Genomic DNA, 24,943 nt, shown 5'->3' with positions numbered 1-24,943 from the left:
ACCACAGGTCTTAACAGTGTCTTCTGGTTCCTCAAACATGAAGCATTTTCTCCCTTTCACAGGCACTTTCCAGGACCTTTCCCTTGGATAGAATGCTGCCACCCACAACCCCCACCCCACTTGTGTGAGTCCTTACCACCCATCAGAGCTCAGTTCACTTATTGATTTCTCAGGAAAAGTCCCTTCCTGTAGAGGAGGTCAGCTTCCCTGTTTCATGCACTGAGAGCCAATTCATCCCTCATTCATAGCACTTCCCCCAGTGGATATTTTGTCAGTATTTGGTTAATGTCTGTCTTTCCTCCTAGGATGAAATTGGGAGTGAGACTCCTAGACTAATAGCTCGTCTCAGGGCTCTGTGGGTCTCATATGAACACCATATGGGAATTTACTACAGATTACTTGAATGATGAATTCATTCATTTTTGGGAGGAGAATGAGTGCCAATTCTTAAACTGAGGCAGAATTTGCAATTTGATTATGAAAAGCACACTGAAAAGATATTGTCTTTAAGTGCCAAAAAATTTTTAGCAATTTGGATAAAATCATTCTCTTTAATTAATATATAATGAACACTGGAAACGACATGTGGGAGTCAATCCAGTTGTTACAATCCACCACACTAATGATTCCCTCTGCAGTTGCCCCTCCGCTCGGTCTGGGATCCATACCCAGTCCACCCATCCTGGCTCCATGTAATGAGCACAAACCCTCTGGTTTCCAGGAAGACAAGACCAAGACAATGACTGATGTATACAAATCCATTACCAACCCAGGAAAATGACTCGCAGCAAATGAAAGCACTACCTATAGCACTGACCACATTTAAAGGCAAGGCACATCATTCCTATACTCCTCTAAGAGTTTTTAAGATGAAGGAACAGAAATATTTTGAAGCTATAAATGAAGCTAGCATTTAAAAATAAGCACCAGCTGGACACTGTAAATGCTTTTTCACTGGTCTTGAGTAACCAGTGCCAGAATGATCCCTATACTTGTTACCATATGCATTCAGCACTAAATTTGAAGATCTCTAAGAATGATGAGTCAATAGGCAAGGATAGTGCTATGCCTTGATTATAGCTTTCTCCTAGTGCAGTGGGAAGAGTGAGGATAGGGGTTGAAGGGATGTGACACTATCCAGTCACTGGAGCTAGGAAACAGGCTCAAGAGTGTTCCTCCCACGTTTAGGACTACCATTTCCCCCACAGCTAGTTAAAAGGGTTTTCCATTTCCTCCCTTAAAACCCTGGGTTGATTCTCACTCCATAACTCACCTTCCAACTCATCCCTGCACACTTGCCCCTTGCTGATTTCAGTATTGTCAGTGGAAACTCAAAAGGTACTTCCTGTGTGCTTCTATGGTTTGAGTAAGAGGAGACTGGCCCCAGTGGCTCACATGAAAAAAATAGTGAAGGAGGCAGAGGCTAAGCACTGGGAGCGAAACCAAGACCCATATGGTTCACTACCAGGAATCCCTGAGCATGTCTTACAGAACAGAAGATAAGGAAATTGCTTGTTAAAAACCCCTCTGTTTCCAACCTGCCTTTATTGATTAAGCTTCCTTTAGTGTTTTTTTTTGTTGTTGTTCTTTTTCCCTTCCTTAATTGCATACTCTCCAAGCTTCACATAGCCTAGGAAATATATCACAAGACTCCTTAACATCCCTACAGATAAAGCCTCTGACATTATGGGTCACTATAGTAATGGACAGTATGAAAAGGCAAAATGATAGGATACTGAAAGAGAAACTCCCCAGGTCAGTAGGTGCCCAATATGCTACTGGAGATCAGTGGAGAAATAAGTCCAGCAAGAATGAAGGGATGGAGCCAAAGCAAAAACAATACTCAACTGTGGATGTGACTGGTGATAGAAGCAAGGTCCAATGCTGTAAAGAGCAATATTGCATAGGAACCTGGAATGTCAGGTCCATGAATCAAGGCAAACTGGAAGTGGTCAAACAAGAGATGGCAAGAGTGAATGTCGACATTCTAGGAATCAGAGAACTGAAATGGACTGGAATGGTGAATTTAACTCAGATGACCATTATATCTACTCCTGCGGGCAGGAATCCCTCAGAAGAAATGGAGTAGCCATCATGGTCAACAAAAGAGTCCAAAATGCACTACTTGGATGCAATCTCAAAAACCACAGAATGATCTCTGTTCGTTTCCAAGGCAAACCATTCAATATCACAGTAATCCAAGTCTATGCCCCAACCAGTAACGCTGAAGAAGCTGAAGTTGAACGGTTCTATGAAGACCTTTTAGAAATAACACCGAAAAAAGATGTCCTTTTCATTATAGGTGACTGGAATGTAAAAGTAGGAAGTCAAGAAACACCTGAAGTAACAGGCAAATTTGGCCTTGGAATACAGAATGGAGCAGGGCAAAGACTAATAGAGTTTTGCCAAGAAAATGCACTGGTCATAACAAACACCCTCTTCCAACAACACAAGAGAAGACTCTATACATGGACATCACCAGATGGTCAACACCAAAATCAGATTGATTATATTATTTGCAGCCAAAGATGGAGAAGCTCTATACGGTCAGCAAAAACAAGACCGGGAGCTGACTGTGGCTCAGACCATGAACTCCTTATTGCCAAATTCAGACTGAAATTGAAGAAAGTAGGGAAAACCACTAGACCATTGAGGTATGACCTAAATCAAATCCCTTATGATTATACAGTGGAAGTGAGAAATAGATTTAAGGACCTAGATCTGATAGATAGAGTGCCTGATGAACTATGGAATGAGGTTTGTGACATTGTACAGGAGACAGGGATCAAGACCATCACCATGGAAAAGAAATGAAAAAAGCAAAATGGCTGTCTGGGGAGGCCTTACAAATAGCTGTGAAAAGAAGAGAAGCGAAAAGCAAAGGAGAAAAGGAAAGATATAAACTTCTGAATGCAGAGTTCCAAAGAATAGCAAGAAGAGATAAGAAAGCCTTCTTCAGCAATCAATGCAAAGAAATAGAGGAAAACAACAGAATGGGAAGACTAGAGATCTCTTCAAGAAAATCAGAGATACCAAGGGAACATTTCATGCAAAGATGGGCTCGATAAAGGACAGAAATCGTATGGACCTAACAGAAGCAGAAGAAATTAAGAAGAGATGGCAAGAATACACAGAAGAACTGTACAAAAAAGATCTTCACGACCCAGATAATCACGATGGTGTGATCACTGACCTAGAGCCAGACATCCTGGAATGTGAAGTCAAGTGGGCCTTAGGAAGCATCACTACAAACAAAGCTAGTGGAGGTGACAGAATTCCAGTTGAGCTATTCCAAATCCTGAAAGATGATGCTGTGAAAATGCTGCACTCAATATGCCAGCAAATTTGGAAAACTCAGCAGTGGCCACAGGACTGGAAAAGGTCAGTTTTCATTCCAATCCCAAAGAAAGGCAAGGCCAAAGAACGCTCAAACTAACGCACAATTGCACTCATCTCACACGCTAGTAAAGTAATGCTCAAAATTCTCCAAGCCAGGCTTCAGCAATATGTGAACTGTGAACTTCCTGATGTTCAAGCTGGTTTTAGAAAAGGCAGAGGAACCAGATATCAAATTGCCAACATCTGCTGGATCATGGAAAAAGCAAGAGAGTTCCAGAAAAACATCTCTTTCTGCTTTATTGACTATGCCAAAGCCTTTGACTGTGTGGATCACAATAAACTGTGGAAAATTCTGAAAGAGATGGGAATACCAGACCACTTGGCCTGCCTCTTGAGAAATCTGTATGCAGGTCAGGAAGCAACAGTGAGAACTGGACATGGAACAAGAGACTGGTTCCAAATAGGAAAAGGAGTACGTCAAGGCTGTATATTGTCACCCTGCTTATTTAACTTATATGTAGAGTACATCATGAGAAACGCTGGACTGGAAGAAACACAAGCTGGAATCAAGATTGCCGGGAGAAATATCAATAACCTCAGATATGCAGATGACACCACCCTTATGGCAGAAAGTGAAGAGGAACTAAAAAGCCTCTTGATGAAAGTGAAAGTGGAGAGTGAAAAAGTTGGCTTAAAGCTCAACATTCAGAAAACGAAGATCATGGCATCCAGTCCCATCACTTCATGGGAAAAAGATGGGGAAACAGTGTCAGACTTTATTTTTCTGGGCTCCAAAATCACTGCAGATGGTGACTGCAGCCATGAAATTAAAAGACGCTTACTCCTTGGAAGGAAAGTTATGACCAACCTAGATAGCATATTCAAAAGCAGAGACACTACTTTGCCAACAAAGGTTCGTCTAGTTAAGGCTATGGTTTTTCCAGTGGTCATGTATGGATGTGAGAGTTGGACTGTGAAGAAGGCTGAGTGCCGAAGAATTGATGCTTTTGAACTGTGGTGTTGGAGAAGACTCTTGAGAGTCCCTTGGACTGCAAGGAGATCCAACCAGTCCATTCTGAAGGAGATCAGCCCTGGGATTTCTTTGGAAGGAATGATGCTAAAGCTGAAACTCCAGTACTTTGGCCACCTCATGCGAAGAGTTGACTCATTGGAAAAGAGTCTGATGCTGGGAGGGATTGGGGGCAGGAGGAGAAGGGGACGACAGAGGATGAGATGGCTGGATGGCATCACTGACTCGATGGACATCTCAGTGAACTCCGGGAGTTGGTGATGGACAGGGAGGCCTGGTGTGCTGCGATTCATGGGGTCGCAAAGAGTTGGACACGACTGAGCGACTGATCTGATCTGATCTGATAATAATGGTGGGCTTAAGTTATTCTCCAAGAACATGGAGTTGGATCCTGTTTGATTCAAGCTGGCTAAGACCGGTTGGGATCACTGATCCTAAAACTGTGTCCGCACAGACATCTGATGAATAATTCTTTTACATCAGAGGGCCAAAAACTCCACCCTCAGATCATGCCAGGCACCTCCACTTTTGAACACACACCCCATGAAGAAGCATGTAACCTAGATATGCCTGGGTAAAGCACTGATTACTTCACCTTTTCTCAACCTCCAATGGCATTTCCTTGACCTCCAACCACCTTTCCTCATGCCTAAGACCTCATTGCTTCTTTATCCCATAAATATCTCTGCCCCATGCCTTCGGGGAAGCGGATCTGAGACTTGTTCTCCCATGTCCTTATTTGACTGCCTTGTGAATAAATACTTTCTCTGCTACAAACCTCAGCACCCCCGCGTTGGGCTTGCTTTACACAGAGCAAATGAATCTGGAACGAAACCCAGTGTTCAGGGCTACCTCTGTGATCACATTAAGGTCAATGGGGAATGGATTCTTCCCCAAGAATACAAAGGGATATCCTTTACTCAGAACAGCTGTCTTAAAAATATTATTTTCAGTACCACTTCCCTGGAGATTAAGGTGACAAACTATCCTGGATGGCCCAGAACCGAGAGGTTTCCCAGAATGCAGGACTTTCAGGGCTAAAGCCAGGATGGTCTTAGGCAAACCAGGTGACCTTTGTGTGACTATGCTATGCTTTTCCCTGATCAAGGCCTTATTTACAAATTCACAGTCTGATTAGATCCAAATTTATCAGTTTAGAGTGACTTTGGACACACAGAATTTGCTGACTCATCAGAGATAAGTGATTGATAAGAGACAAGTGATTGTCATCATTCTACAGTTCAACTGTGCTAATTCCTGTCACTGACTTGCAAAAGCTGCCACTTGCCATTTCCTCCTCCAGGGCAACTTCCCAACCCGGGGATCGAACTCGTGTCTCTTATGTCCCCTGCATTTGCAGGTGAGTTCTTCACCACTAGCACTATCTGGGAAGCCCCACTGCCTTCCAACTGAGCCCCAATTCCTTAGCTTGGTTTCCACAGCCCCTCTCTGACTATCAGCCTTGGCACCCACTCATCCCCCAGGATGCTCTAACTTCTAGAAGCTGATAGCATTCCTTGCCTTCTCACCTTCCATTCCTCCCCTCCATTAACTATCATAATCCAATCCCCTCCCTCCCCTCCAGGCCCCCATGAAAATGCCACCACCTCCATGAAACATTCCAGAATACCATCCTGCTCCTTTATACTCTGATAGCATTTTGTCTGTGCTGTTCTCAAAGTTCTGCCCTGTAGAAAGTTCTCTGTGTACATTAAAAAAAAAAAAAAAAAAAAAAAACCTCTGCTAGGTTGGAAGTTCTCAGAGATGAGAAGAAATGTCTTAAATGTTAACATTTCTATCTGAGGCCTAACAGGTCGACTATCTGTTTTCCTTCTGAGGACATTATATTTTTCCTGTGTCAGCAAATATTTATTAAATGTCTACTAAGTATCATGAATTAGTAACTGATTCTTCATGTGTCTTTTTTTTTTGGCCACACCAGACAACATGCAGGATCTTAAATTTCCCAACCAGGGACTGGGATTGAACCCATGCCCCCAGCAGTGGAAACTCAAAGTTTTAAGCCCTGGACCACCAGGAATGTCTCCAACTATATTATTTAGATGGAAATTATTCTCAAAACTTAATGCAGAGTAAAGCAGACTGGCCTATCCTTCATTCAAACCAACTATCTTGAAAATATCATCTTTGGTGCTACTTCCTTGGAGCTATGACCAACTGTCTTTGTTTGCCTGGGACCAAGAAGTTTCCCAGAATGCGTGACTGTCATGGTTAAAATCAGGACAGTCTGGGGCAAAACTGGTTAATCACATTAGTAGGGAATGCAGATTGGAAAATAAAGGTTCCTGCTCTCAATCTCTGGTCTGCCTTTCAGACACATGTAATCAAGGTTTGGTGTGTGTGTGATGATGATATAAATAAGCCAACAAACCATGTCTAGAAAAATAGAAAGAAACTATACCCACATATTAATCATGCTTATCTTTGGGTAGTAGGACTGATAGGTGATTTTTTTCACTCCTTTTCATTTTTCTATAATTTCCAAACTTTCTATAGTGAGTTCTTTTATACTAGTGAAATCAAAAGCTGGGGTTCTAACATTCAGTTCAGTTCAGTCGCTCAGTCATGTTCAACTCTTTGCGACCCCATGAACCGCAGCACACCAGGCCTCCCTGTCCATCACCAACTCCCAGAGCTTACCCAAACTTATGTCCATTGAGTCTGTGATGCCATCTAACCATCTCATCTTATGTCATCCCCTTCTCCTCCTGCCTTCAATCTTTCCCATCATCAGGGTCTTTTCAAACGAGTAAGCTCTTTGCATCAGGTGGCCAAAGTATTGGAGTTTCAGCTTCAACATCAGTCCTTCCAATGAACACCCAGGACTGATCTCCTTTAGGATGGACTGGTTGGATCTCCAAGGGACTCTCAAGAGTCTTATCCAACACCACAGTTCAAAAGCATCAATTCTTCTGCACTCAGCTTTTCTTATAGTCCAACTCTCACATCCATACATGACCACTGGAAAAACCAAAGCCTTGACTAGACAGACCTTTGTTGACAAAGTAATGTCTCTGCTTTTTAATATGCTGTCTAGGTTGGTCATTGGAGAAGGCAATGGCAACCCACTCCAGTACTCTTGCCTGGAAAATCCCATGGACGGAGGAGCCTGGTAGGCTGCAGTCCATGGGGTCGCTAAGAGTAGGACACAACTGAATGACTTCACTCTCACTTTTCACTTTCCTGCATTGGAGAAGGAAATGGCAACCCACTCCAGTATTCTTGCCTGGAGAATCCCAGGGACGGGGGAGCCTCGCGGGCTGCCGTCTATGGGGTTGCACAGAGTCAAACACGACTGAAGTGACTTAGCAGCAGGTTGGTCATAACTTTCCTTCCAAGCAATAAGCATCTTTTAGTTTCATGGCTGCAATCACCATCCACAGTGATTTTGGAGCCCCCAAAAATAAAGTTAGCCACTGTTTCCACTGTTTCCCCATCCATTTGCCATGAAGTGATGGGACTGGATGCCATGATCTTATTTTTCTGAATGCTGAGCTTTAAGCCAACTTTTAATGACAGATAATAATGGAGAAATAAATAGTATGTATGCCAACTGAGCTGCCTATCCCATTTTTCAACAAACATTCTGAGATATGCTTTCCAGAGGTAAGAGAAAAATCTCAATTCTTACTTCTGGGATTATTTTTCAAGGAAAAATAATCTTTCATGTCAAGCTGCCCCAGCTGAATATTCCTAAGGAAGCAAACTGATAAAATGACCTGACTTTTACTCCTGTCAGACCACAAGTCACTCTTCTAGCAAAGAGATGGGTGCTGGCTGCTGACCTTTCTCGGAGAAGGGGCTGATCCAGAAGAAGGCTGGGAGATCTGGAGTTCTGGGAGGTGTCAAATGAAGTTTCCTGGTGAAAATCAGCATCCCCTTGGTTACCGTAACTGGGCGAGGGCTTTCCAAACTTACTTGAATCTAAAGATGATGGTGATTCATTCCTTAAAACAATCCGTTCATCTGGCTCTTTGATAACCTGAGTGACAATGTGCATTCATCTTTAGTTATAGCTTTTGCTTTTGTTTGCTTAATTTAGAGCTGGGGGTTGGGTGGGACAAGGAAAAGAACTGGGGGCAAGAAGACAGAATACCTGCCCCCAGGATCTCCTGCAAATACAAGAGGAGTGGGAGCAGAGAAGACTAGAGACAAAATGCTCAAGAGTCAAGGGCAAGGAAAGATAACCAAATTCATTTGGTATATATTAACGAGCCAAAATAAACTCCTGCTCTGAATTTTGATTTGTGAGGACTAGGGATTATTGCATTGGAAAAGAAAAAATTTTTAGACAAAATATTTAAAGGCTATGTCAAAGGAAACTGAGAGTACTCCGTTTTCTTTGTGTATATCCATTGTCATGTTGTAACAGGGAAGCTTGCACCTTCACCTGAACAAGCCAATCAGACTTTAAGAACAGTGACTGACCACCTCTCTATATTCAATTCGAGAAAAAGTAATGAAAATTGCTACTGATAAAGTAGGTATTGAACCTACATACACTTTCACTGGTAACTCATCCTACAAATGAAAGGAGTTTATATGAGGGGAAAAAAACAACTAAAGCAAAGAAACTCAAGTTAAACTACAGCAATTCCACAAGCAACATGAGCTAGAAACATATTTTCAACTGCTCATGGGAGAAAGCACAATAATTGACATTATATAGCTGGTAATAAATCATTTTACAAATGCTACTTCTAAAATTACCTTCACGTTAGCTCCAAGGCTGTCAAGAGAAGATGCTAGAAGAAAGAGGAACAGGTGTTTCAATGACTCATTATTACCAGTTACTCCTAAAGCTGCTATTACATTTATTGCACAGCAGTACAAAAACATTACACAATGAATGAATTATTAGAGAACTTAAATGATCCCTTGTAAATCATACCATCACTTTTAATTCTCCCTGAAGTCACAGAAATTCTATGAGTTTTTTTCTGTCCTCTTGAGGTAAACAATAATGTTATATTAATGGCAGCACATATGGATATAGGAAGGGTAAAAGTGAGTCTAACATGAAGCAACAAGTTCAGTAGCCCTTGGGCAGCTTGGAAAACACATTTGCACAGATGTCCACAGCCTAAAAGAAAACCATGTGGCTCAATATAAAATTCAAAGCCTCTGCCTCTCTGGCATTCCCTTTATATTAGGTTTACATAAAATCCTACTTACACAGAAACTCTGAGTATACTTGTCCGAGACAGACAAAAACGAATACATGAGAGCTTGAAAAAAACAACACAGCAAAAGTGAAAATCATTATGATTACATTAAGTAGATCTAATACCAGAGAATGATAAGAATTACTAGAAGTAATAAATACACAGACAAAACCAAGACTAAATGAGATTGTTCCAGATTGAAAATAAAATGCTTTTGAAATGAGTATTTGCAAGGCAATGCTAAGACCACCATGGCTTCCCCCAGCTGACTGGGACTGAGGCAGTGACAAGGGACTGCTGATTCCCCTATGCCACTGGCAATAAGAAGGAAGATATAAAAAGGGATTTTTTTTTAAACATGTGAAATGTCATATTCTCTGGGCATGGATGTATGTGTGTGGCCATCTTGTCCCAAAAGCTCTCTTCTACCACACTCCCAGCTGAGCAGGGAATCAGTAGTGCTAAAAAGGCCCTTTTTAGCTATAGCCACAAACCTGCCCTTTTGCCTAGGAACCCCCTTGCTACTGATACCAGGGGGCTTGCCTTGTTCCCTTGCTTCTCAAAGTGTTGTCCATGGACCAGCAGCATCGGTATCACCTGGAAGCTTGTTAGATAAGAAGGATTCCAGGTCCCACCTCAGCCCTATGGAATCAGAATCTGCAGTTTAACAAGATACCCAGGTGATTCAAATGCACATTGAAGTTTGAGAAGCACTGCTTTATTCTACCTTAGGCCCGGATGAATGAGCTGACAGGTGACCTAAGGAAAGGTCTGGCTTGGAAGCTACAGGGATTCCAAGGATCTGAGCCCAGAGGTCTGAACGTCTTCTCTAAATGTAGGTGTGCCAAAAACTTGATGTGTGACCTGTACACACTCTGTAACCTCTCTGGAACCTTAGTTCTCCACCTGCCAGGATTAAGAAGAGACAAAGGCCGAGACCAATGTGATACATGACCCCGTTGTTATTTAGCTAGCATTAAGCCCAGCTGTCCTCCCCAGGAAAGGACATTTTCTGTTGCTTGATTTCACGGTAATGGGGAAGACAGTGCTGTATTTATGGGCTACATGGGTGATTTTCAATCTAAATATCAGAGAAAATGAAGCATTTTCTGCCTCAAATTCTGTCACCTGTCTTTGACTTGTTGCTATAGAACAGTCACCGTCATCCAAGAGAATACTGGCTTGAGTTATCACAAGAGACTTTTAAGAGACTTCCCCTTAAAAGTAGAAACCTTTCAGGCTAAGATAGGAAACTTGTTGTCAGGGATGGTATAAGCCCAGGTCAGGAGAATGGGCCATGACCTTCCCTTTCTAGCCTAAGAATTAATTCAGGAATGGTTGAAATTCACTGTCATGACATTCAGTACTGACACAGGTTCATGTATTTCACTCAAAGTTCAGTTCAGTTAAAGTTCAGTTCAGTCACTTAGTCGTGTCCAACACTTTGCAACCACAAGGACTACAGCATGCCAGGCTTCCCTGTCCATTACCAACACCAGGAGCTTGCTCAAACTCATGTCCAATGAGTCGCTGATGCCATCCAACCATCTTATCCTCTGTCGTCCTCTTCTCCTCCTGCCTTCAATCCTTCTCATCATCAGGGTCTTTTCCAATGAGTCAGTTCTTCACATCAGGTGGCAAAAGGATTGGAGCTTCAGTATCAGTCCTTCCAATGAATATCCAGGGCTGATTTCCTTTAGGATTTATTGGTTTGATCTCCCTGCTGTCCAAGGGACTCTCAAAAGTCTTCTCCAACACTACAGTTTAAAAGCATCAATTCTTTGGTGCTTAGCTTTCCTTATGGTCCAACTCTCACATCCATACATGACTACTGGAAAAACCATAGCTTTGACTAGACAATCTTTGTCAGCAAAGTATGTCTCTACTTTTTAATATGCTGTCTAGGTTTGTCACAGCTTTTCTTCCAAGGAACAAGTGTCTTTTAACTTCATGGCTACAATCACCATCTGCAGTGATTTTGGAGCCCAGAAAAGAAAGTATGTCACTGTTTCCATTGTTTCCCCATCTATTTGCCATCAAGTGATGGGATTGGATGCCATAATCTTAGTTTTCTGAATGTTGAGCTTTAAGCCAACTTTTTCACTCTCCTCTTTCACTGTCATCAAGAGGCTCTTTAGTTCCTCTTCACTTTCTGCCATAAGGGTGGTGTCATCTGCATATCTGAGGTTATTGATATTTCTCCCAGCAATCTTGATTCCAACTTGTGCTTCTTCCAGCCCAGCATTTCACATGATGTACTCTGCATATAAATTAACAAGTAGGGTGACAATATACAGCCTTGACGTACTCCTTTCCCAATTTGGAACCAGTCCATTGTTTCATGTACGGTTCTAACAGCTGCTTCTTGACGGACATACAGATTTCTCAGGAGGCAGGTCAGGTGGTCTGGTATTCTCATCTCTTTCAGAATTTTCCACAGTTTGTTGTAATCCACACAAAGGCTTTGGAGTAGTCAATGAAGCAGAGGTAGATGTTTTTCTGGAATTCTCTTGCTTTTTCTATGATCCAACAGATGCTGGCAATTTAATCTCTGGTTCCTCTGCCTTTTATAAATCCTGCTTGAATATCTGGAAGTTCTCGATTCATGTACTGTTGAAGCCTGGCTTGGAGATTTTTGAGCATTACTTTGCTAGTGTGTGAGATGAGTGCAATTGTGTGGTAGTTTAAACATTCTTTGGCACTGCCTTTCTTGGGATTGGAATGAAAACCGACATTTTCCAGTCTTGTGGCCACTGCTGAGTTTTCCAAATTTGCTAGCTATTGAGTGCAGCACTTTCAAAGCATCATCTTTTAGGATTTGAAATAGCTCAGCTGGAATTCCATCACCTCCACTAGCTTTGTTCATAGTGATGCTACTGAAGGCCCACTTGACTTCCCATTCCAGGATGTCTGGCTCTAGGTGAGTGATCACACCATTGTGGTTATCTGAGTCATTAAGATCTTCTTGCTTAGTTCTTCTGTGTATTTGCCACCTCTTCTTAATATCTTCTGCTTCTGTTAAGTCCATACCATTTCTGTTCTTTATTGTGTCCATCTTTGCATGAAATGCTCCCTTGGTATCTCTGATTTTCTTGAAGAGATCTTTAGTCTTTCCCATTCTATTGTTTTCCTCTATTTCTTTGCATTGATCACTGAAGAAGGCTTTCTTCTCTCTCCTTGCTATTCTTTGGAACTCTGCATTCAGATGGGTATATCTTTCCTTTTCTCCTTTGCCTTTAGCTTCTCTTCTTTTCATAGCTATCTGTAAGGCCTCCTCAGACAACCATTTTGTCTTTTTGTAATTCTCCTTGGGGATGGTTTTGATCACTGCTTCCTGTACAGTGTTACAAACCTCTATCCATAGTGCTTCAGCACTCTATCAGATCTAATCTTTTGAATCTATTTGTCACTTCCACTGTATAATCCTAAGGGATTTGATTTAGGTCATACTGAGTGGTCCAGTGGTTTTCACTACTTTCTTCAATTTAAGTCTGAATTTGGCAATAAGGAGTTCATGATCCGAGCCTTAGTCAGCTCCTGGTCGTTTTTGCTGACTGTATAGAGCTTCTCCATCTTCAGCTGCAAAGAATATAATCAATCTGATTTCTGTATTGACCATCTGGTGATGTTCATGTGTAGAGTCGTCTCTTGTGTTGTTGGAAGAGAGTGTTTGCTATGACCAGTGCATTCTCTTGTTGTAACTCTGTTAGCCTTTGCCTTGCTTCATTTTCTACACCAAAACCAAACTTGCTTGCTACTTGCCTGTTACAGGTATCTCTTCCTGCTTTTGCATTCCAGTCCCATATGATGAAAAGGATATCTGTTTTTGGTGTTAGTCTAGCAGGTCTTGTAGGTCTTCATAGAACCATTCAACTCCAGCTTCTTTGGCATTAGTGGTTGGGGCATAGGCATGGATTACTGTGATACTGAATGGTTTGTTTTGGAAATGAACAGACCACCAAGGGGATGTCTTAACCCAGCAATTCTTGATGTATGATCCAGGGCCTCCCCATGGGTCCCCAAGACCTTTTAGGGACTCTGCAAGGTCAAAACTATTCTCCTAATAGTAAGACATACTCTGTCTTTTTCATTCTCATTCTCTTATGACTATATAACAGAGTTCTCCAAAAGCTATATGATATGTCATGATGACACCACTCTGATGGCTAATGTGTGCTTGTATATTCTTGTGTTTTTAAATTCCTCAAGTTTAATGTCTAATGCTAATTGTTGATAGATATCATTCACATACAGAAAAGCTCAGTGTGGCTCTCAATAATACTTAGCACAAAAGGGTCCTGAAATCTAAATGTCTGAGATCCCCTGCCTTAACCTCACTGTTTCAGAGAGAACTGGCTCTCCTCCTTGCTGACATGCAATCTTGTAAAGGAAGTGTTGCCTCTCCTGATCTCCATCAATTCCCTGCTGCATCCTATCCTGAAAAATGGCGAGTCTTTTTTGTTAGCTATCTGTGGTGTCTTTTCAAGGAGATCCCACCAAGACAAGATGTTCTCTGCTTTTCCAATAGCCACAGCCAGAACACACTCAGTGGTGACACTCCTTGGGGGAAGTCTCCCCAGTTCCTCCTAGGGAAACTCTGAAACAGAAGGCATCTCTGCTAATGACTCTGCTCGTGGGAACCCCCTCCCTGGAAACTCCCAGTGACAGGGCACCCAAAATTAGGCCCTGAGTTTCCAGACAAACATGTGATTCCTCAGAATGAAAGAAGACTTAGAGGTAGGATGCATTCGTTCCCATGGGTAAACTACACAGGAGTAACAAGAAAATCGAATACCTCTTCTCACTGGAAATGGAAAGTTTGAAAAGTTAGGTTTTCTTCTAGACTTCTGGGAATGATGCTGTGAACTGTTCTCACCAAAGGGCTTTGCACTGTCCACCTGAAAGGAAAGGAATGAGACCTGAACCCACTGTAGCTTGTATTACTCTCTCCTCATTCCCTGTAATACCTTTCTCCCCTTCAATCACAGTCATGCAGGTGAGAAAAGAGAAGGTTGGGAACAGATTAAATCACAGTATATAAAATGCTATAACCAACAGGGAAACCTGTTTGTCCCGACTTTCACTGAGGTTAGAACACAAAGATACGGGATATGGGCTAATATGACACAGATCATATTCTAACCACTGGTAAGGCCAGTAAAGAGCAAGTGGAGTTTGTTCAATCTTCTTTTAAAACAGGATAGCTTCACATTCCTAAACACTCTGAGCAGTACTGGCCTAGGTGGGGTCCTCCCTGAAGACAAGGAATTTTCATAACGTGATCTTTCAGCCTTCCACATCCCCTTTCAGTCTGAGCGTCTATATCCTTGAAAAAAAGAACAGTGGTGACTGTATTATTTTAGTTAAGGTGACCACATTTTCCTACATTCAACAACGTGATCTGCTAACAGGTCAAAATACTTGAAATAGAGACTCTTCCAGAATGTCTATTACATACAGTTGCTTAATTTTCTTTGTAAAAAACCTTGTTTTTTATTTTTTTAATGTCAAGAAGTCATGTTATACTATTATTCTTCATTCTACTTCAAGAAATAATTTTATTAGAATTTACAATCTTGACAACATCAGGTCCTCTACATTTTAATTTTTCTACTTAAACATCAGATATCATCAGGAAATCTGGCTAAATAAAAGAGTTAATATCTATAAGCCCTTAGGAAAGAGCTTGGCACATAGTAAAGACTGTATATGAATTTGTTAAATAAAAGTATCATGTAAATTTTAATTCCCTAAGAAAACTTCCAACATTTTAAGGTTATTTAGTTCATAATGGTGTACACTAAAGTTGTGTATTTTATTAAAATATATATCAAATGGAATAAATTAGACCCAATATACTCAATTTAACAATATTTGTATGAAACTATGTTTAGAGTGCTAGATTTTGCCAGACATTTTTACAGGTTACCTGAAGAAAACAGCTATCCTGTATTTTCTAGCCAAACAACATCTCTGTTCTACCTGAAAACCAATGCTATAACCAGTCATCTGAAAAGCACCTTGACTTTGGGATTTACCATGCTTCATTTCTGTGTCTAATATACAAACATCACACAGGTAATTCTGAGTCAAATTATCAACTTGACAATAATATCAATCGTTAACATTCTGGAGAATAAGTCATGAACTACAATGTGAAACAGAGTTCATGAAAAACAGGAACTATTTTCATTGAAAAGTTGCAGGATATAAAATTAACACACAGAAATCCCTTGCATTCCTATACACTAACAATGAAAGAACAGAAAGAGAAATTAAGGAAACAATTCCATTCACCATTACAATGAAAAGAATAAAATACGTAGAAATAGATCTACCTAAAGAAACAAAAGACCTATATATAGAAAACTATAAAACACTGATGAAAGAAATCAAAGGTGACACAAATAGATGGAGAAATATACCATGTTCATGGATCGGAAGAATCAATATAGTGAAAATGAGTATACTACCCAAAGCAACCTATAGATTCAATGCAATCCCTATCAAGCTACCAACAGTATTTTTCAGAGAACTAGAACAAATAATTTCACAATTTGTATGGAAATGCAAAAAACCTTGTATAGACAAAGCAATCTTGAGAAAGAATGGAACTGGAGGAATCAACCTGCCTGACTTCAGACCATACTGCCTGCCTGTAGACTATACTACAAAGCTACAGTCATCAAGACAGTATGGTACTAGCACAAAGACAGAAAAATAGATCAATGGAACAAAATAGAAAGCCCAGAGATAAATCCATGACCTATAGATACCTTATCTTTGACAAAGGAGGCAAGAATATACAATGGAGAAAAGACAATCTCTTTAACAAGTGGTGCTGGGAAAACTGGTCAACCACCTGTAAAAGAATGAAACTAGAACACTTTCTAACACCATACACAAAAATAAACTCAAAATGGATTAAAGATCTAAATGTAAGATCAGAAACTATAAAACTCCTAGAGGAAAACATAGGCAAAACACTCTGACATAAATCACAGCAGGATCCTCTATGACCCACCTCCCAGAATATTGGAAATAAAAGCAAAAATAAACAAATGGGACCTAATTAAACTTAAAGGCTTTTGCACAACGAAGGAAACTATAAGCAAGGTGAAAAGACAGACTTCAGAACAAGAGAAAATAATAGCAAATGAAGCAACTGACAAAGAATTAATCTCAAATATATATAAGCAGCTCCTGAAGTTCAATTCCACAAAAATAAATGACCTTATCAAAATATGTTCCAAAGAACTAAACAGAAATTTCTCCAGAGAAGACATACAGAGGGTTAACAAATACATGAAAAGATGCTCAACATCACTCATTATCAGAGAAATGCAAATCAAAACCACAATGAGGTACCATCTCACGCAGGTCAGAATGGCTGCTATCAGAAAGTCTGCAAACAATGCTGCAGAGAGCAAGGAGAAAAGAAAATCCTCTTATACTGTTGGTGGGAATGCAAACTAGTATAGCCACTATGGAGAACAGTGTGGAGATTCCTTAAAAAACTGGAAATAGAACTGCCATATGACCCAGCAATCCCACTGCTAGGCATACACACTGAGGAAACCAGAATTGAAAGAGACACGTGTACCTCAATGTTCATTGCAGCACTGTTTACAATAGCCAGGGCATGGAAGCAACCTAGATGCCCACTGGCAGACAAATGGATAAGAAAGCTGTGGTACATATACACAATGGAATATTACTCAGCTATTAAAAAGAATGCATTTGAATCAGTCCTAATGAGGTGGATGAAACTGGAGCCTATTATACAGAGTGAAGTAAGCCAGAAAGAAAAACACCAATACAGTATACTAACACATATATATGGAATTTAGAAAGAAGGTAATGATAACCCTGTATGCGAGACAGCAAAAGAGACACAGATGTATTGAACAGTGTTTTGGACTCTGTGGGAGAGGGCAAGGGAGGGATGATATGGGAGAATGGCATTGAAACATGTAAAATACCATATGTGAAATGAATCGCCAGTCCAGGTTTGATGCATGATACAGGGTGCTAGGGGCTGGTGCACGGAGATGACCCAGAGGGATGGGATGGGGAGGGAGGAGGGAGGCGGGTTCAGGATGGGGAACACATGTACACTCATGGCGGATTCAAGTCAATGTATGGCAAAACCAATACAATATTGTAAAGTAAAATAAATTAATTAATTAAAAAAAAGAAAAACACCAGTACAGTATATTAACACATATATATGGAATTTAGAAAGATGGTAATGATGACCCTATATGCAAGATAGCAAACGAGACACAGATGTAAAGAACAGACTTTTGGACTCTGTGGGAGAAGGCAAGGGTGGGATGATTTGAGAGAATAGCATTGAAACATGTATATTATCATATGTGAAATAGATAGCCAGTCTAGGTTCAATGCATGATACAGGGTGCTCAGGGCTGGTGCACTGGGATGACCCTGAGGGATAGGATGGGGAGGGAGGCGGGAGGGGGGGTTCAGGATGGGGAACACATGTACACCTACAGCTGATTCATGTCAACGTATGGCAAAAACCACTACAATATTGTAAAGTAAATTAGCCTCCAATTAAAATAAATAAATTAAAAAAAGAAAAACAGGAATTAATACTAGAAGTGTTTTTAACATAATAAAAACATATGTAACTGTAAAGAAATGAATCTGTATATACAGTATAAGTACAACTTTGTGGGAAAAAGTAAGGCCTTATGAATATCAAAAAAAGTCAAAAGAAAATGTATCAAATTAAACATTGATTTTATTATTCTAGTGAACCTATGGGTAATTTTTTTTTCTTGAACTTTTCTGTATTTTCCTTTACTTTTATAGTAGTCAAAAAAAATTAAGAATATGAAAACAAGTGTGATTAAATTTGTCCACTACTTCCTGATGGCTAAATCTAATATAACTTTAATTAAGGACTTTGACTATGGCATATCATTGCTTCTTCCTGCAGCCATATGTTTCCTACTCTTAAAGTGCGGCCTGGTGAATTCTCTAATGGTCCAGTGGTAAAGAACCCGCCTTGCAGTGCAGGGGACATGGGTTTGATCCCTGGTCAGGGAACTAAGATCCCACATGCCATGGAGCGACTAAGCCCGTGCACTGCAGCTGGAGAGTCCATGCACCACAATGAAAAGATCCCTCATGACTCATCAAAGAGCTTGCATGCCACAACCAAGACTGGAGGCAGCCAAAAAAATAGATACATATTTTAAAAAGCTGGCCACTGAACAATGATCTTACTATGAAAACTCAAGCAGTTTTCTTAAAACTGATGAGACTTTAGTTTCAGATTTGTACAGAGAATGTGCCAGCCTTTGATATAAATCTTCTACTACTGTCAGTTCATTGATCTTCCTGGATAGTGGCAGGTTGTCCTATGCAGATAACACTATTAATAATTAAATTTATTTTTAATTCTAAAATTAAAAATAGGGATAGCAGACATTTACTCAGCAAGTCCTCTATACAAGACATCTTTATAGGAGTTTCCTGACAATAACTCTAGGAAATGAACATAATTTAATCATAATTATTATTAAATTTGAATTTCCTCTATTTATTTACTTACACATCTGTTATCATGGTCCAACCTTCCTTTATTCCACCCTCATTCACACCCTCACCATTCCAAAGGACTCTGAAAAATAATTTTAGGCTCACGTGTCTTACTACAAACGGAGGTTTGCTTTCTCCAGGTATTTTGAAAGTATATCCAAGGTTCAGCTGAGCTGGTTGGTCTTGGAAGAAACGCCTGGTGCAATATGGAGAGAGTGGCCGGGACTGCATGCCTGAGGGCACTCTGTCGAGATTACTCTCCCTTGGTTTCATCTTTACACAACTCAAGGGGAATTTTGGTCCATTTGGTGTAGATAAAGGCCTTCGTGACTTACATCTTTCTTCCTGAAACCCAAAGAAGAGACAATATTTTTAAAGACGAAAGCTCAACCAGAATATAACTGTATTTAACTGAACTAAGGTAGAAGATTTAACATCTCAAATTTATAAAACGTGAGCTCAGGGAAGGGCATTTTAAAATTTTTCTTCAGGTCAGCTTAGTATCACTAGTAGATTTAAGCTACTAACAGTGAGATTTGTGATTTCCCTGGTTGCCCAGTGGTTGAGAATCCAGCTGCCAATGCAGGGGACATGGGTTTGACCCCTGGTCCAGGAAGATCCCACATGCTACGGAACAACTAAGCCCATGTGCAACTACTGAGCCCAGATGCCCCAGAACCCATGCTCTGCAGCAAGAGAAGCCACCACAATGAGAATCCAACATGGACCAACCAAGACTCAGTGCAACCAAAATGTAATAAAAATTTTTTTAAAAAATTAATGAAATTTAAACAGTGAGTTTTATTTGTATTATGAGAAAGCTGGAAAGTATCAGACAACTCCATGCCCCATCAGATGATTGACAGATACACAAATACAGCGAGAGAGGGAGACAGAGAGAGAATTTGGCATACACTTGGGTTCAGCGATTTCACCTCAAGCAATTTATTTTAAGGAAAAAGTATGGTTGTATGTATAGCTATGGAAATTTTTAGAACAATTAAAAAATTAGAAGCCAACTATACTGGTGAGTAAGCACTTTCCTCTCAGCTCCAAACCCACCTTTGTATACTCAATTTTATGATACTGAACGGGCCACTGCAAATCCCCTTCTGCTTTCCTAGCTGTTCTGCTAGGCTCCACCACTAGACGGCGCTAGAGAAAGACTGCAAGACTAGAGAAGGAGGAAGGGACTGGGAAGTTCACACAGGAAGGTCTCTACATTACAAGATTAAAACAAGATTAACAAAATGGAATGGAAGAAAAAGAGCAATAAACTGAAAAGTCACTGTGCACATTTAAACAGACTGGAGAAAACAGTGAGTAAATAAGGAGAGACTAAAAAGCAGCTATTGCCTTCCTGAAAATTAATCGCCGGTTTTCCACTGATGAGTTACAGTGCCCAGGGGATTGATGGATTTGCACAGATTAATGACCCTGCTTCTTCAGTACCCCTAAATCCAAAGCTCACATTTTCAAGGTTTATTCTAGGACCTGTGTGAGATCTACAAACTATATTCATTAATTCTCTGTATCATTTTAGAAAGGATTTTGGATGCTTGCAAAATTATGGGCAATGGGGTAAAATAAAAATAGAAAGAAATGAGTGTGAAGGGGAAATCAGGGCTGAAAAAGCAAAATGAAGGTAGTGCTCAAGAATGCCCCAAGACCCTCACTGTTACCAAAAAAGAACCCTCACTGTTACTAAAGGGGTGGCCCCAAATACAACTCTGACCTTCAGCCTCAGCACAAGAAAGAAGGAAACACTACTGTTGATAAAATCAAGAGTAGATGTCATGAAACAACAACAACAACTAACTAGACTACATGTCAAGCCTGTGATTGTAGCTTGTGGATCACGCTGTTCCACCAACTATGCCATGATGAATACATGCCACACATCATCACTCTAATGTGACAGGCTGAACAAGAAATTTGACTATGTAAATTCAAACCTAGAAATAAGTCTCCAGGTTTCTGTCTGTCCAGTTGCATCTAAACTTGGTAAACCAAGCTGAGGTTGAAATTCTTTAAATTTGTAGAGAAATCCCTGACATTTCTATCTCTGGATTCTTTATTATACTTACAAAAAATCTGTTTCTATGCAGAAACACACGTTCTCTGATGGCTGTCCTTGTAGAAAACTCTATTTTAGGAGCAATGCCCTGGAAATAAAAGAAACAAATAAAATTATTGGAAAGAAGGTCTTTACTTATCCTATCCTAACGTGAAATTATCCAAGAACCTAAATGCTCTTTTGTGTAGCCAGCATAATCTACACACATTGTCTAAAATATATACATAACAAATATATATATATATATATATATATATATAATGGAATATTATTCAGCCTTTAAAGAGAAGGAAATCCTGCCATTCATGACAACACAGAAGAAACTTGAGGACACTATACTAAATGAAATAAGCCAGACACAAAAAGATAAACACTGCATATTTCACTTATATGTAGAATCTGAAATAGTCAAACTCAGAGAAACAGCTAATAGAATGCTGGTTGCCAAGAGCTAGAGGATGAGGGGAAAAGGGAAAAGCCAAGTCAAAGGATATAAAATTTTAGTTAGGCAAAATGAATATGTTCTAGAAATGGAATGTACAACAATGTGACATAGTTAACAATACCATTTTAAAAACACTTGTATTGGGGTATAGTGGATTTGGGCTTCCCTGGTTGCTCAGTGGTAAAGAATCCATCTGCGATGCCAAAGATGCAGGATACCGGGTTCAGTCTCTGGGTGGGGAAGATCCCCTAGAGAAGGAATTTGCAACCTACTCCAGTATTCTTGCCTAGAGAATCCTATGGACAGAGGAGCCTAGAGGGCTACAGTCCATGGGGTTGCAAAGAGTCGGAGACCACTGAGTGACTAACACACACACACATACATATATTACCTCATTCAACCTTCATAATAACCCTATAAAGGAAGAACTATTATCAGTCCCATTTTACAGAGGAGGAAACTAAGGTACATGGAGATAAGTAATTTACCCAAAATCACAGAGCCATTGAGTGACAAAACTGGGCTTGAACCCAGATAACCTGAGTCTATACTTAGCCACTCTACATGAAGCTCCACTTAGCCCAGAGAGGAGGAGGAGGGGCCCTACTAGTAAGGAATCCACAGTCTGTAATGCAATCTTGTTCACCTATTTAACCTCAACTCCCGGTGGTGACTTACAGACAATAAGGAGGAATGTATTTTCTTTTTCATATAAGTACTCATTTTAGCATAACAGTTTAGAGCTGAAATTTACAGGCTATATCCTATGCAATCCCCTTAGCAATGAGATGGTGGTAACGATGGTTAGGTCAATAATTGGATTTAACAGTAGGAATTTTTAGAATAAACATCTATTTCTGCTTTATTGACTATGCCAAAGCCTTTGACTGTGTGGATCACAATCAACTGTGGAAAATTCTGAAAGAGATGGGAATACCAGACCACCTGACCTGCCTCTTGAGAAACCTATATGCAGGTCAGGAAGCAACAGTTAGAACTGGACATGGAACAAGAGACTGGTTCCAAATAGGAAAAGGAGTACATCAAGGCTGTATATTGTCACCCTGCTTATTTAACTTATATGCAGAGTACACCATGAGAAACGCTGGGCTGGAAGAAGCACAAGCTGGAATCAAGACTGCCGGGAGAAATATCAATAACCTCAGATATACAGATGACACCACCCTTATGGCAGAAAGTGAAGAGGAACTAAAAAGCCTCTTGATGAAAGTGAAAGAGGAAAGTGAAAAAGCTGGCTTAAAACTCAACATTCAGAAAACGAAGATCATGGCATCTGGTCCCATCACTTCATGGCAAATAGATGGGGAAACAGTGGAAACAGTGTCAGACTTTATTTTGGGGGGCTCCAAAATCACTGCAGATGGTGACTGCAGCCATGAAATTAAAAGATGCTTACTCCTTGGAAGGAAAGTTATGACCAACCTAGATAGCATATTCAAAAGCAGAGACATTACTTTGCCAACAAAGGTCCATCTAGTCAAGGCTATGGTTTTTCCTGTGGTCATGTATGGATGTGAGAGTTGGACTGTGAAGAAAGCTGAGCGCTGAAGAACTGATGCTTTTGAACTGTGGTGTTGGAGAAGACTCTTGAGAGTCCCTTGGACTGCAAGGAGATCCAACCAGTCCATTCTGAAGGAGATCAGCCCTGGGATTTCTTTGGAAGGAATGATGCTAAAGCTGAAACTTCAATACTTTGGCCACCTCATGTGAAGAGTTGACTCATTGGAAAAGACTCTGATGCTGGGAGGGATTGGGGGCAAGAGGAGAAGGGGACGACAGAGGATGAGATGGCTGGATGGCATCACTGACTCGATGGACGTGAGTCTCAGTGAACTCCAGGAGTTGGTAATGGACAGGGAGGTCTGGCGTGCTGCGATTCATGGGGTTGCAAAGAATCGGACATGACTGAGCGACTGAACTGAACTGAAGGAAAATTTATATAGGGTACTCAGAGTACCTAAGCACTAAGGAAAAATTAAAATTATTAACTAAAAATTAATAATTAAAAACAATATTCTTTCTGCCTAATTTACAAATTCAGTCTTTACCTAACAACAACAACCAAAAAACACAGATTATAATCTCCCCTCAATATTCTTGATCTCAGCAGGAAAAGGAGGAAAAAAGGCTGTTAGGGTAACAAGCGAAATGAAAAAAAATATGAAAGTACAAAGAAAAAGTCACATTGTACTGGAGAAAATAAATCTAATTCTTGATGAACTAATAACAGAAAATAAATGAACTGAATAATTTGTCTGACCTTCGCGTGTCATTTATTCTCATGTCCTATAACATTAATGAAAAGAAACTGGACCCTGGGCTGAAATAAAAATGAGAGAATTAGCATAATGCAGTGATGGAGTGCAAACTTCAAAGCACAAAAGACCAGTGTGAGAATCCTAGATCCACTGCTCACCAGTTCTGTGACTCTGAGTACCCTTTATAAATTCTCCATACCAGCTTCCCCATGCCTAAAATGAGGAAACTAATAGTAGCCAGCTTGCAGGGTTAAAAAGGATTGAATAAAACAATACATGTAAGGAACTCAACACAGGGCCTGGCATCTAGTGAGAATGCAATGAATATCAGCCATTAGTAAAACTTCAGCAATTTATTTTTCCTTATAGAATATTTGAGAGAAATTGAGCTCTCTATCTCTTCACAAATTATTTAAAATATACTTTAACTTCATTGAAAGAACTGATACTTTACCTCTAACGCATGGAGATCTTCCTGACAGTGTTAAAGCTCTTTCTCTTATGATGACCTGCATTTATGAATAACTACAAATAAAACTTCCTGTAGGTTCTTCTTCCTAATTATGCCTATAAAGTTGAACAGAGATAACATCTGGGAAAATATGAGAAAGTGTCTTTTTTCTTGTCTTGATACTTAGCTGGATACCAGCCCAATGTTTGCAAATGGAATTTATTTAATAGAAAACTTGGGCAAATCAAAGTTAATGTAAAGAGTATCTCCCACCTAATTCTCACCAGTTTTTAATCCCCTTTCTGCTTCTGAAGAGCAAAATCTCGGTAATTCACAATAATAAAGGCAAGCATCTCACAAGTACCATGGATATAAGTGATACACAAAAAACATTTCTGAGAAAAAAAATGATATCAGTGATATTCACCAGATCTTCAAAGATTATGGAGGGCTTAAAGTTATGGCCATCGGGAATTCCGATTAGGAGAACTTTTTTTTTTTACCATGCAGCACAGCTTGCAGGATCTTAGTTCCCAGGGAGAACTTTTGATGAATGCTTGGCGTTT

General features: G+C 40.2%; 1 protein-coding gene across 7 annotated transcripts in view; it reads right to left on the bottom strand.

Annotated features, from left to right (window-relative positions):
- SPATA6L (spermatogenesis associated 6 like) overlaps positions 1–24,943 on the bottom strand; it is a 67,224-nt gene that overhangs the window by 11,081 nt on the left and 31,200 nt on the right. For 6 of the 7 annotated variants that reach the window (XM_055578182.1, XM_055578180.1, XM_055578177.1 and 3 more), the window contains 5 exons: positions 21,213–21,290; positions 19,231–19,470; positions 14,351–14,453; positions 9,101–9,135; positions 8,176–8,372 (listed from right to left, as the gene is read on the bottom strand). In XM_055578182.1, the coding sequence (XP_055434157.1) occupies positions 8,176–8,372; positions 9,101–9,135; positions 14,351–14,453; positions 19,231–19,470; positions 21,213–21,290 (653 nt within the window). The remainder of the gene's footprint in view (positions 1–8,175; positions 8,373–9,100; positions 9,136–14,350; positions 14,454–19,230; positions 19,471–21,212; positions 21,291–24,943) is intronic. The other variant, XM_055578178.1, reaches the window with a different exon arrangement.

Source organism: Bubalus kerabau, chromosome 4 (genome assembly GCF_029407905.1).
Source record: "Bubalus kerabau isolate K-KA32 ecotype Philippines breed swamp buffalo chromosome 4, PCC_UOA_SB_1v2, whole genome shotgun sequence".
NCBI lineage: Eukaryota > Metazoa > Chordata > Mammalia > Artiodactyla > Bovidae > Bubalus > Bubalus kerabau.
The sequence above is the reverse complement of the archived record's forward strand: the minus strand, read 5'-3'. Positions and strand labels throughout refer to the sequence as shown.